Raw genomic sequence first — 14,897 nt, 5'->3', positions numbered from 1 at the left:
CCATTCTTGTCCTACTGATGGTAGAATAACCGTACAAAATGTATGGACTCTATCTCTTATATGGGAAGTGCCACGCCCTCTGTGGCTACTACTCCCATATTTTGCCTCAAATATTTATACAAACGATGAAATTGCTCATGCAAAACGACTTACAGGAACATGTAAACATTTAAAACAGCCGTTTAGCCGTGAAAAAAAAAATAAACATATAAAACCATATTATTTTTTAAATATATAGTTAAAGTTACCTTTAAGGGTACCTCTTTCTATTGCTTAAAGTTACCTTTAACTATAACGGCAAGTTGTAATAATGGCCCTTAGACAAATTACATACGTAAAATTATAAAACAAATTTCAGACAAAGTTTGAAGAATCTCGCAAATTTAGTTATCCAGATATTCAAAATTGACAAAGTTTGAAGAGTCTCGGAATTCTAGTTATCCAGTTATTCAAAATTTACTATGTGCTTTGTATAGGAGGGTCCTCACCCACTGTTCCGATTCCGACTACTTTTAGCTAAACTCCATAAAAAGATAAGAAATTTGTTCATACAAAGTTTAAATACTTTTACCACTATAGTTTTCCAGATAATCCAAATTAACTATTTATTTTGTATGGGAGGTGCCACGCCCACTAATCCAATCCCGACCATTTTCAGCCAAAATATGTAAAATAATAAGAGTGCTATTCGGACAAAATTTTAATAATATCGTTATTATATTTCTCAAGATATTTAGAAATAAATGTTTACTTTGTATTGGAGGTGGCTCATCCCCTGTTCCGATCCCTCCCATTTTTTGGTTATAATTCATGCAGTGATACAAAATTGATTCATATAAAGTTTGAAGACCTTCACAATTATAATTATCTAGATATTGGAAAATAACTATTTACTTTGTATGATATGTGCCATGCCCTCTAATACAATTCCGCCCATATTCAGCCAAACTATGTATAGTGATAAGAAATTAATGCGTACAAAGTTTAAATACTTTTGCAATTATAGTTCTTCAGATAATCGAAACAAACCATTTGCATTGTATGGTAGGTGCCACGCCCACTAATTAAATACCGTCCATTTATAGGCAAACTATGTAAAATGCGAAATCTGCTATTCGGACAAAGTTTGAAGACTATTACAATTATAGTTCTCCAGATATTCGAAAATAACTATTTACTTTGTATGGGAGGGTCCACACACCCTGTTCCGATCCATTCTATTTTTGGTTAGAATTCATAAACTGATAAGAAATTGATTCGTATAAAGTTTGAAGACTGTCAAAATTATAGTTCTGCAGATATTCGAAAATTACTCTTTACTTGGTATGGGTGGTGCCACGCCCATTTTCAGCCAATAAGCGCTCAATTGTGCCAAAGAAAATTCCGCGAAGTTTTGTGGCTTTCACAATTATAGTCCACCAAATTCATCAGATATTCCATAATAACTATTTACATTTTATGGAAAGTGCCAAGCCCACAAAAGCCGTTTAGTAGTTTGAAAACTGTAACAACTCTTTATTTATTTAAAATGTACAACAACAGAATTAAATAGTCACTCAATGTTTTTTTTATACACGTTTATAAATTCTCAGAAATACATACACTTTATAATGTAAACGAATTCACTTGAAAAATACAGCACACTTTAAGGCACTCAGTTGATGTTTATTCAAATAGCGTCTCTGAAAAACTGACTAACGACTGCAACCTCTTCCACTATTTATAACACTGCCATCTGCACTCTAGATTTCTCTTTAACTGTCTAGAGGTTTCTAATACATACGCCATCTGTGGTGTACTTTCTACAATGTTCTTTAACTGAATATTCGAATTCGAATATACAGCGTTGCCAACTTACGATCAATGGTCAACTGAAAGCTTTTATTTAATAATGCCCACAGATATGTTACAGTATGCTATTACAGCACTGTTATTTGAAAGCATTATGCTACTTTTAAATCAGCCCTTAAAATCGTTATATTTGAATTCAAGTACAATTTCGTAACACTGCCCCCCGCTTAAGCCTGTTCGTCCCGAATAGGCATAGATTTACTTCTCCCGTAGGCGGCTAGTCTTTCTAGATTTACGACCTTCATTTTAGATCTCGGGCTCTTTTCTTTCTGTATTCTGTACACCACGTCGTTTAATTTCTTAATCACCTTGTATGGTCCATCCCAATGGGTTTGTAGTTTGGGAGACAGCCCTTTCTTGCGATGAGGGTTATACAGCAGTACAAGTTGGCCTTCATTAAATCCCTCAGAATTCGCTGCTCGATCATATCTGGTTTTCATTTTGTCGCTGGTCATTTTTATTCGTCTGCGTACGAATTCGTGAAGTTCGTAAAGGCCATCTTGCTCTTGGGAAGTGTTTTCATTATTTGATGAGGGCTAAATACCGAATTCTAAATCACCAGGCAACTTGAGTTCTGTCCCGAAGACAATTTTTGCAGGTGTTCGAGAGGTCGAGTCATGAACAGCTGACCTGTATGCCAATAGAAATTTTGGTATGTTTTCATCCCAGTCCTTCTGGTGTGCACTGACCACTTTTCTTAAATATTCCTCCAGGGTGGGATTGAATCTTTCAGATTGAGGATGCAGTGGCGTTGTTCTGGTTTTTCTTGTTCCGTATAAATCGCACATTTCCTTGAATACGGCGGATTCAAAATTTTTACCCTGATCCGAGTGCAACTCCAGTGGAACACCATAGCGACACACCCAGTTGTTCACAAATACGCTTATAACCGTTTTAGCTTCCTGATTGGGTATTGCATATACCTCTGGCCATTTGCTGAAATAATCCATAACCACTAGAACGAAACGGTTTCCAGAATCACTGACAGGGAAAGGTCCTGCTACATCCATCGCAATCCGCTCGAATGGCGCACCTGAGTTATACTGCTGAAGTTGTCCACGACTTCTTCTTACTGGGCCCTTCGCTGCTATGCATTGTGGACAATTGGCTACCCAATCGGCTACTGTTTGCTGACAACCCACCCAATAAAAACGTTGTTTTAGCTTATCTAAGGTTTTTGTCACACCAAGATGACCACCACTGGTACCGTCATGAAACTCTTTCATTACTTCGTTTATTTTAGAGGATGGTACAACAATTAGATTTGTCATTGTTTTACCGTCAGCACTTTCCCATATGCGGTATAAGCAGCCATTTAACAATTGTAGACTATTCCATAGGGCCCAATATGATTTCATCAGCGTACTTTCGGCCGATATTTCATTGCGGGCTGGCCTTCTGCCTTCTTCTTTTGCCGATATTATTTTTGATAGTATGGGGTAATTTCTCTGCAATGCAGACCAATCTGCACTGAACTCTATATGCATTAGTCGAACGTCCATGACACATTCCTTTTCCTCGGATTTTGCGCAATGCTTGCATTCCACGTTGCAAGGCCGTCTTGAGAGCGCGTCCGCATTTCCGTGTTTCAAACCCTTCCAGTGTTCGATGCTAAAGTCATAGCTCTGAAGCCGCTCAATCCAACGAGCCAGTTGCCCTTCAGGTTGTTTAAATTGCAACAACCACCTGAGGGCAGAATGGTCGGTTCTTATTTGGAAGTGCTGACCATACAAATACTTGTGGAAATGCTTCACACACTCTAATACTTCCAGTAATTTCTCTCAGGCTTGGAAAGTATTCGGCAGTAGTAGCCTATGACCTTTTCCGTCAAGTTGATCACCTGCGAAAGCACACCGCCTATTCCGTATCCACTCGCATCGCTGTCTAGCACAAACTTCGCCCCTGGGATGGGTTATGCCAAAATTGGTGCTGTACACAACAATTCCTTTAACGGAAGGAATGCCTGTTCTTGAGATTTACTCCACAGGAACGCTCGCGACTTCTGCGTTAGCTCATGTAGGCTTGCGGCAACACTGGCAAAATTCGGTACAAATCGTCGGTAGTACGTGCAAAGGCCTAGAAAACTGCGCAATTCGTGAAGATTTCTCGGACGAGGCCAGTCCTTTACGGCTCGTATTTTATCCTCATCTGTTGATACCGTCTACTGTTACGCGATGCCCTAAATACTTAACTTCTTTCTGGAACAATGCACATTTCTTTACGCTAAGTTTTAGTCCAGCCGCTGCTATTCGTTTAAGGACTTCTTCAAGGTTTTTCAAGTGTTCATCGAAAGACTTCCCCATGACAATTATGTCATCGAGGTACACCAAACATGTCTTCCAGTGAAGTCCTTTCAACACATGTTCCATTAAACGCTCGAATGTGGCTGGAGCATTGCAGAGTCCAAAGGGCATCACATTAAACTGCCATAATCCATCACTAGCACTAAACGCAGATTTCTCTTTGTCTTTTTCTGCAATCTCTACCTGCCAATAACCACTTTGCAAGTCCAATGTGGAGAACCATTTTGTTCCAGCTAAAGTGTCCAGGGTGTCGTCAATTCTTGGTAGTGGGTATCTGTCTTTTTGGTAACGTCGTTCGGCTTTCTATAATCGACGCAAAACCTAGTGCTGCCGTCTTTCTTTTTAACTAACACAACAATCGAGCTCCAAGGACTTGAAGATGGTTCGATTACTCCATCCCGCTCCATTTCGTTAACCAACTCCTTCACCTCACTTCGTTTTGCTAGAGGAATACTTCTGGGCGCCTGCTTTATGAGCCTCGCTTCGCCAGTATTTATTTGATGCTTTACAATTGCCGTTCTACCTTGGCATTGACTTTTTAAGGCGAAGACCGAGGTATGTTTCTTCAGAAGCTGTTTGGCCTTATTTCTATCGGGCGGCGCTAATCCTCCTATCCATTTCCCCACATATTCCGCTAGTAGCTCGTGTTCCTTGGTGGATTTATTGACATGTTCCGGGTTTTTCTCGCAATTGATTACTGCCTCTGCTGAAGTGCATCGACCTATTTCGGAATTTGGCTTAACGACTTTTACAGAGCTGGACAGGTTAAGCACTCTTACAGGAACTATTTTGTTGTTGCAGTATTTAACGAGGGCTTTTGCTGTTATAAGATCACTATTTATTTCTGCTGGTTCTACCACCCACAAACTGTTGTCCTCACAATCTCCCTCCATACAGGCCCATACTAAAGTTTCTGACTGTGGTGGTAGTCTCTGATGCTCGACGGTAACTAGCTTTCATACTTCAGTCCAATTTTCATATCCGACGCCAAGGGGTATTTCCACATTTCGCCAAATCATAACTTTTTGTCCCATATCCAAAGTAATGCCGTGAGTAATCATGAAATCAGCACCAATGATTACTTTGTCCACAATATCGGCAACAATAAATACATGATTGACGCTAACATTGGCAATGGTTACTTTACCATAGACAGTGGCTGGCTCCCCAGTAGCTGTGCGCAGACTTACCCCACGTAATGGTTCAATTGTGTTTTTGACTAAATCGGGCTTGACTATGGACTGCGACGCTCCTGTGTCTATAGTAAAAGTGTGCTTCTGACCGTTGATGTATCCACTAGCCGTAAGATTGCTATTTTTCAGCTGCATTACTGATATGGAGATTGTGGGGCCCTCAGATGTGGGAGCTAGCTCTTGCCCCATAGTGCTAGCTCGTTTTAGTTTAAAGGTGATTCTTGTCACGATTGATGATTTGACGGCTGGTTGTTTCTTGGAGGCGAAACAGATCTGGTTCGTTTTCTCGGTGCTTTGCAGTTTCGCTGAATATGACCAGATTTACCGCAATTATAACATCTTACTCTGGCTTTTCTATGCTTATCATTAAACGCCTCCAAGACCTTTTTTAATTCATCGACTATATTTCTCTCGTCTTCAGCAACAACCTCGATATTGCGCACCTTGCATATTTGCGGATTTGAAATTATTTTCGCCGTTTCTTGCGCCAGTGCAAATGAGACTGTTTCAGCAAGTGATGGTTTAGATGTAGCACAAACCGCATGTTTTATTTCAGGATCGCGAATGCCATTGACGAATGCCTCTATCTTGATATGGTCCAAAAATGGGTTGTTATTCCCTGGATAAGTAAGCTGTAGCAAACGCTCGATTTCCAACGCAAAATCTTGTAGCGTCTCATTGGGTTTCTGCACTCTACCACGCAATTCCATTCGGTATAATTCTTTTTTATGTTCGCCACCGTACTTACGTTGTACCGCCTCCATTATGTCATCATAACAATTTCTGTTGCTTGCTGGCACGCTTTCAAGAACTACTGCTGCATTCCCTTTTAAGGCCAATATCAATTCTATAGCTTTTTCTTCATTGTTCCACATGTTTCTAACGGCAACTGTATCAAACTGGAACTTGAACACATTAAATAGTGTGCTGCCATCAAAACTAGGAGCCTTTATTCTTCTCGATGTTTCTGAAATAATTCGCACCGGTCCGTCTTGGCATTGAATATTATTAATTTTCATTTCCAGATCGAGAAATTTATTATCAACATCTTGGTATTGTTTTTCTAGGTCGCTCTCTAATGCAGACACCTTTTTCTCTAAATTTCTCCATCATAGCAGCAAACATTGTGGATAAATCCATGCTGTTTGTTGTTGCACGGGTAGAAACTTCCATTTCTTCTTTATACTCAAATTCGTAGGCTCCGATGTCAGTATCTTGCCGCTTGAATTCATCTATGAGCCTCTTCTGCAACTCTGCTTTGTTACCTGTAGTTGGTAGCTCCAACTTACTCAGTTCTTTCTTGAGTTGTTCAACTTTTAGTTCCTCAAACTTCATGCTTATTAATTTGCAATCCCACTTCTGACACCAATTGTTACGTTTTAACCTTTTCAAAACGTTTGGTTTATTTCCTTTAAATAAACCGGATACTTTTGATTCCAAATAAAAGCCGTTTAGTAGTTTAAAAATTGTAACAACTCTTTATTTATTCAAAATTTACAACAACAACAGAATTAAATAGTCACTCAATGTTTTTTTATACACGTTTATAAATTCTCAGAATTACAGACACAATTTATAATGTACACGAATTTACTTGAAAAACACAACACACGTTAAGGCACTTAGATGATGTTTATTCGAAAAGCGTCTCTGATAAACTCACTCACGACTGCAACCTCTGCCACCATTTATAACACTGCATTAGCATCTAGAAAGCTATTTAACTGTCTAGAGGTTTCTAATACATACGCCATCTGTGGTGTACTTTCTACAATGTTCTTTAACTGAATATTCGAAATCGAATACAGCGTTGCCAACTTACGATCAAATCAACTGAAAACTTTTATTTAATAATGCTCACAGATATGTTACAGTTTTACAGCACTGTTATTTGAAAGCATTATGCTACTTTTAAATCAGCCGTTAAAATCGTTATATTTGATCATAAACGATGACTTAAAAAAATATAATTGTTTAGCAAAATGGCAATAGATTTAAGAGGGTGCTGTGGCTTAATTGGTTAGCGCGTTTGATCATTAAGCATGATATGGTATTTGTGGCCTGGGTTCGATTCCCAGCCGCTGCCAATCAACAACATCAGTTTATAATAATTATTAGTTTACTAATAACTAATATTTATCACAGCGCCCTCCTTCGGTAGTATAACACTAAAACGCCACCGAAGTAAAATAATTAAATAAAGGTTGTTGGCTTGACTAATGCGCCATCTCACCACCACAGGCGCTGCAACCTGCACTAATAACAAATATAACGCGCAATTGCAGAGTTGTCAATTAAAAAGCTTTTCTTCTCCTTTCACCACCTATTCTTCATATTAATTGCCTGTGTTACTTCTCTTTTTTTTTAAAAAAAAAAAACTCTGTTCTAAAGAATATAGAAAATGTGGTTAGTAAACTAACCACCAAACCGCAAAGAGTTAAGCCTATAATTGTATTTTTTTGGGATGGTACTCACATTCCTGTTATGCCACCTTCAAAAAGAAAACATACAACATTATTTGGAACATACGTGAGAGCTGAAGATTTTAAAATAAGTTATCCTGAATAATTATATATGTATATATATGTATACACTCAGGTCTCGTTTTATGCGATAGATGCGTTCCAAAAAAAATCGCATAAATTGAATTCCCATAAAACGATACTCTAGCTTCATATAAAAACTAATGATTCGTTCCAAAATTCTGAAAAATCGCATAAATTCAGATTTTAATTAAAAAATCAGAACAAACTCGCATAAAAAAAATCAACAGAAATATATTTATTTAATTTACTTAAACAATAAAAACAAAATACGTTAATCACTGAATAATTGTCTGCATCGTTTTGGAATTGGTTCAACGTCACTTTCATCACTAGATGATATAATCATATTGTCATCATATGGTAAAATCTCATTTTCATCACTAGAATTAATCTTGTGAATATAAGACGAAATCAAAGAGCTGCAATTGCTTCTTTTCTTGCAAAATAATTTGTCATTCAACTTTGCGATTTTGAATTTTTAAGTTGCTTATGCAACTCTTGATATCCGGAAAACCGAATTTATATTAAGAATTTGATTTTGTAAAAAACAAACTATAACATTTATATCAGCGATGCAATATTGGTTTAATTTAAAAATTTAAAAAACATCTAAAATTTCAAATCTTTTTAAAAATACATACAGCCCACATCACACCCACACCATCAAAGACCCACCGCCATGTTTTACGGTAGAACTAAGGTTTTGTGTAAGCAGCTCACTATTTCATTTTCTATTACCTCTCAATTTTGACCCAAAAATCTCAAATATACGCTCATCACTAAATATTAAAATACTTTATTCCAGAAATACTGTGGAGAATATAAGTAGGTTTATGCAAAGTCTTTACATTTACAAAATTTTAGTAGTTAGTAAAATAAATTTTCTTAACGTGACTGAGTCAGAACCAATGACTTGTGTTGAATAAAATATTAACCCACTTTTCGCCGCATCAAGTTCCAGCTGACCGATTTTCCTAATATTTTATATTGGACCTATTTTTATGCTAATTAAAAAAATTCCAAACTTTGAAGTCAGTGGTTATTCCAGTTTTTTAGAAAATGGGTGGTAATTACAATCACCATCGGCGGAATATGTATACAAAATATTTCGAACTTCTTACACATAAATGGACTGTGAATGCCGTATTGTATCACGTTTGTTTTTTCTTGGTTCCTCTGTTTTTATTTCCTGCACGTCTGTATTCTCGCAAACAAGAAGTTTCGATTTCCCTCTAACTTTTCCAATTCTGCACAAAGGACTGTGCAACTTCCAGACAATTCCAACAGCTGAGTATACAGCATTAGGAAAAGAGGCCAGCAAGTAGTTGGATATTACATTGTCAAAATACGCAAAATATAATTTTTGAAGCTTCACAATTTCCAGAAAACTCAGGATCACGCGAGCTTCAATTCCAATTTCTATGCCATACAGTTTCTGAGAACCAGAATAAGGCATGCAACAAAACATATATCCATCTAATGAAGGCAGAACCCCACAATTTTAAGCCGAAACAATTGGGCTTAGTTCTAATATTCATTTTGCTAGAATGCCTTCCAAAATATGGCACCATTTATTCGTCAATTGACAAATGCTCACTAAAAACTCCTAAGTGGTCTTATTTTGGCAAAGCAATAATTTTAGTCTAACCTATTATTAGTATTGATATGCAGAAAATTTTCATCCACCGAAATTCAAAAATCCCTTCCTATATTTGCTATATACTTGTGATATGCCTACAAACAGTCGAACCCACATATCAACTTTTGCTGATGACACAGCTATACTAGCCATTCTCGAAAACCCCCAAGAAGCATCTGTACTTTTACAAGACCATATACTCGACATAGAAAGGTGGTTAAAACAATGGAGAATAAAAGTAAACGAGCAACAATTTATACATCTCACTTTCACATTGCGTAGAGAATCGTGCCCTCCAATCCTAATAAATAATCATATAATACCTCAACAAACTGAAGTTAAATATCAAGGTCTGCATCTAGACCGACGTCTTACCTGGAAAAAGCATATAGATACGAAATTGACTCAAATGAAGTTAACATTACTACAAATTTACTGGTTAATTAGTAAAAACTCGAGATTGAGTTTAGATTGCAATAATAAAACCCATATGGTGCTATGGAATTCAATTATGGGGCACGGCCTCAGCTTCTAATACCTAGGACCTAGGTGTCTCCATGGTGAAAAATGAAATAAAAAAACAAGCGGAGTAATATTTGAAAAACCCACTTGCACGAACATTAATGGGAAGTAATGGCTACATCCGACTAAGAAGAAGGAATCCAACAGGCCAGCGCTGATGATAGGATCTATAAACTGTGGTGGGACGTAAATAAAAATTAATGTTTAGATTTAAGAATTGAACAAATTATTGATAGTTCACATTATTTTGTGAAGATACACAGAAAAAACTATTTCTTAAACCTTTTCAATTCAAATATATATCACATATTGAACTGGTTTTAGTTATTTCATAATTGAATCAAGTATTCATGTGCTTAAAAACAAAATTTTCTGATATTTTCTTTTGAATTTTGAGTTTTGAATTTGATAATTTTTACAATTGAATATACAATTTTCGTTATTGGTTGAAATTTAAATACAAAAATTATTGAATAGATAATTTTCGTAATTGAAAACACATTTTTGTTATTTTTTGTGTTTTCAATTACGAAAATTATCTATTCAATAATTTTTGTATTTAAAGTTCAACCAATAACGAAAATTGTATATTCAATTATCAAATTCAAAACTCAAAATTCAATAGAAAATATCAGAAAATTTTATTTTTGAGCACATGAATACTTGATTCAATTATGAAATAACTAAAATATATATAATTTTTTCTTTGTACAATAAATAAAATATGAAAAAAAAAATTGTCAAGGTTTTTGGCACTATTGGAACACCTAGATTTAGCTACTAACTCCAATAGTTTTAAATATCAAAAATTCAATGAAACGTCGCAACTATTCAACTGTGCACATACTGTCCAAACCGTTAGTTTGTTTTGCTTACTCATTCGTATTCATCAGTATAAGTTCCATAATTTATTCATCAAAAAATAAGTGAAAGAGCTGCAAAGGCTACTATCCATGATATGTTCAAAAAAACCGTTATCATTGCAATAACGTACATAAGTTGATTCTGCTTTTGATGACAAAAATATATGTAGACTAGGGAAATATTTGTCGAGAATTTTCGGGAATTTCTTCATAAGTTTTCTTCTAAAAGTTACTATATTCAGATACGATTCGATGGCCAAATTTGTTGCTAATTGAATTATTCTATTATATCCTTAGATTTTTTCGGTTTTAAAAATACATAGTCAGTTAGCAAAGAAGTATTACTATTGCAATAACCGAATTTTTTAACTCAACTCAAGCCACAGAAGAAACATTTGGTTATTAAGAATGAATCAAATTTAAAGTTTATGCTCTTACACGAATTATTAAGATGCCTAACATTACATCTTTTAGGGATATTCATTGATCATTATTCATATTTAGAGAAAATAATAACAATAATAGTGGTTCAAATTTGTTTATCTACAATCAGATTTGAAAAATTTCTCTAACTACGCATGTTTTGTAGATTTAACATGGTCGAAATTCTTAAGTTTTTTAATTAAACAATGAATTTATTGATTTCATACTGAGTAAAACTACGACTGTGACAATACAAATCAAATGCCACTATTAAAAAAAAAACCCTTATAAAGGCCAACCAAATACAGTGGCCCATAATCATAGTCAAACACTAAAGTCGGTTCTTTTTAGAAACAACTTTAAAATAAAAACCTGCTTTTAATTATTTTGCAACCATAGTCAAAATTGAAGTATGTTTTAAATTGAACCGAATTTAATTGGGTGCCACCGCAAATGTAGAAAATGTTTTCATACAATATACAACAAAATACAGACAAGTGGCAACGCCAAACAACTTACATACAAAATTAAAAAAAAACAAAAATGTAAACAATAAAAGTAACCGGGACAACTAAAGAAAAAAAGTTTTTTGTTGTGGAAAAATTAAATATATAAGATTAATATCATATTTAGGATATTTTGGTACTAATTTTATTGATAACTGTTCAATAATTGCAAAATCTCTACCAATATCTTGTAACTTAAACATTTTTTACTTTGTGACGAACTTTTTTACTCGGCGAAGAACAGCAGATGCTGTTGTTAAACGAGTTAAAAACAACTTCAGCTAGTTTTATATTTAGAGTCGACTTCAGCGTCAGAAGTATACTTTAACTTGTCTATGATAGACCTAAAGTCCGCTATTAAGTAAAGTCGAGTTTAATTCTCTTAAAGTATTCTTTATTTCTGACTATGATTATGGGCCAGTTATTTTATACTTCTTTTAAAACCCTGGTAAAATTAACCCTAATGTAGACGCATGTTCATAAACCACACTAAAAAGCATACGTTTTTCGCCAATGCACTGTGGGGTAGAATCGAAATTTTTTGGAAATAAATCTGGCATTTCTAAATGGGTGAATTGGGCGTAGCCAAGGAGTATTTGAGTTTAAGTTATTAAAATGGGCCCTACAAATAATCCAGTGGCGGCGCTATGGGGGCTCAAAGTAGGGTACCTTCGACATGTAAAATTTTTAAACACGTGCCATTTTTTTGTTTCCCATCCGATTTCAAAGAATTTTATATTTTTGGAAAGCGCTCCAAAACTGCTATCCGTTTTCTGATCCCAGCTTTGGGATTTTAGAACATATGGCCCAAAGTTGAAATTTTGATAAAAAATAGGTCAATTTCCAAAGGGCGTAGGGCCGACATGTTCGAAAAATAGGACATGTTTTTTATACCAAAATGTTCTCCGCAAAGAAGCTTTATAGAAAAACATAAAATTGTTAAAATGTAATAAAAATATTTGAAATTTCGTCTAATTTACAAATAATATAAATATGAATTAGGCTTCCCATATTCTAATTCCTAATAATAGTATGTTAAATAGATGATATTTACAAATAGACCTTGACAATGAAGATTGTTGATGACGCCCTTGGCAGGGTAGAAAATGCATTCCAATTTGCCAATTGTCTAAAATTTTAGTATTCAGTGATATTCTTTGAATTATTACAAATAAATTGTATTAAAAATGAACTTAAGCCTAATTAAAAATTTACTTTCAAATTATTTACAATTTTTATCTTACTTTTATTTATTATAATGTATGTAATTCTCATTACATAGAATCATATTTATGTTATTAATTAAATACTATCACAATTTCACATTTAAAGTATTAATCTTATATAAAAATATAAAAACTTACATTAACACAAAAATAGTACATACACACAGTTACTAAATTTTACGTACGATTTACTTTTTGGGACTTTTTTTAAAAAAATATATATTTAAAAATACAAGGCCTGTCTCATTCATTCACTCACTCACTCATGACTGATGAGTCAGTGAATGAGTGAGTGAGTGAATGAATGAGCCAGGCCTTGTATTTTTAAATATATAGACTTTTAAAAAAAGGCCCAAAAAGTAAATCGTACGTATACTTTAGTAACTGTGTGTATTTCATTAAGTATTTTTCATTTGTACTTTAAAAGTATATAAACAAATATAAAATTAAGATAAATTAAGACTTTACAAAAAAATATATATTATTTGTTTAATCAGAACTTTCTGATTCGTTTAAATTATCTTTTTTACGTTTTAAACAAATTTTTTTAAAATGTTTATTTTTTGCACACTTGATGGCTTTCCGCATTTCTCCTACAAATTCAAGCTCCGTATCTATATGAGAAGATCTTGCCACTAGAAATGAAAAAAACAATACATACTTATTATCAGTTACAAAAAACAAATGTTTTTGTTTGCTGAAAATCTACTTACAAAATATAACATTCATTGTTGCTTTATAATCCATTAAGCGTTTTTTGCCTTGAATACCTCGTATATTATATTCCAATAATAATTCATTTGAAATAATCAGGGCAACCAAAAATATGCTCTAAAAAAAGTGTTTTATGCGCATAAAATATGCACTTAAAAACGAAAAATATGCTCTTAAAATATAAAAAATATGCACTTAAAAATAGTTGGTTTTTGTTGAATTTCAAAGTTTTATTAAACAAATAAGTAGAAAGTAAAAAAAATATTGAGCTCATAAATTAAATTTGGTAATTATACATGAAAATAGTCTGATTCAATTCATTTTATTATTGCAATAAATTACTATGTATTTACTTAAGTTTTCAAACTCTTTGTTTTAAATTTCCGTAGAGTTTCTTAGACAATCTTAATCAATTGATCAATTCAATTTTAAACTGTCTAATACTTCAAATTTGTTTAGTAATTATTAGGATAATATTTGACTTTCTGAATTCATGTGCCCCAATATGTATAGGATTAGTAGGGAGAGGATGTTCTGCATAAATTTCTCTACATGTTTCTATTCTACATGTAGATTTAAAAACCACCTTTTTATCATTTAAATTATATTTAAAAAAAAACTCGTTGGGTGTTTAATTTTTTGGTGAAAAAATTTAAATGGATTTTGGAGCATTCATCATGTATTTAGGTTAACATCTAAATAAATTCGGCTTCAAAAATTTAAATAGAATTATCAAAAAGCCTTACAATTGTTGAATGATATTTTTTATTTAAGACTGCGGTGATTATCATTGGGACTCAAAATGGGTGACCCGATGTACTAGAAGATAGTGTGCTGGACTATCAATCTGAGAGTTGCGAGTTCGATTCCTGTCAGAGACTCCGGCTGTATCAGCAGACAAGCAAAACGCTTAGCATTGTTTCCTCTATCTATCTAATATCTTCGTTAGAATTTGTGTAAATCTATCAACGAACAATGAATGCGAGGTTTTCAATAGATCTTAATATTCTGAACATTTGTTTAATAATTTTATATTAATGGTAAACTGTCAATGCCTAACCATAACTGTCTAAAGCAAACTTAAGTTTTTTTTTGTATTTTGAAAATGTAT

At 34.1% G+C, this 14,897-nt stretch overlaps 1 protein-coding gene across 1 annotated transcript in view; it reads right to left on the bottom strand.

The window, feature by feature from the left end:
- Positions 1-6,682, bottom strand: part of LOC135950648 (uncharacterized) — a 31,445-nt gene extending 24,763 nt beyond the window's left edge. Inside the window, exons 1-2 of the mRNA XM_065500179.1 lie at positions 6,490-6,682; positions 5,594-6,422 (exon numbers count right to left, since the gene is read on the bottom strand). Of these exons, the coding sequence (XP_065356251.1) occupies positions 5,594-6,422; positions 6,490-6,682 (1,022 nt within the window). The remainder of the gene's footprint in view (positions 1-5,593; positions 6,423-6,489) is intronic.
- Positions 6,683-14,897: the final 8,215 nt, after the last annotated feature.

Source organism: Calliphora vicina, chromosome 2 (assembly GCF_958450345.1).
Source record: "Calliphora vicina chromosome 2, idCalVici1.1, whole genome shotgun sequence".
Classification (NCBI taxonomy): Eukaryota; Metazoa; Arthropoda; class Insecta; order Diptera; family Calliphoridae; genus Calliphora; species Calliphora vicina.
This window is presented reverse-complemented; position numbering and strand designations above follow the sequence as displayed.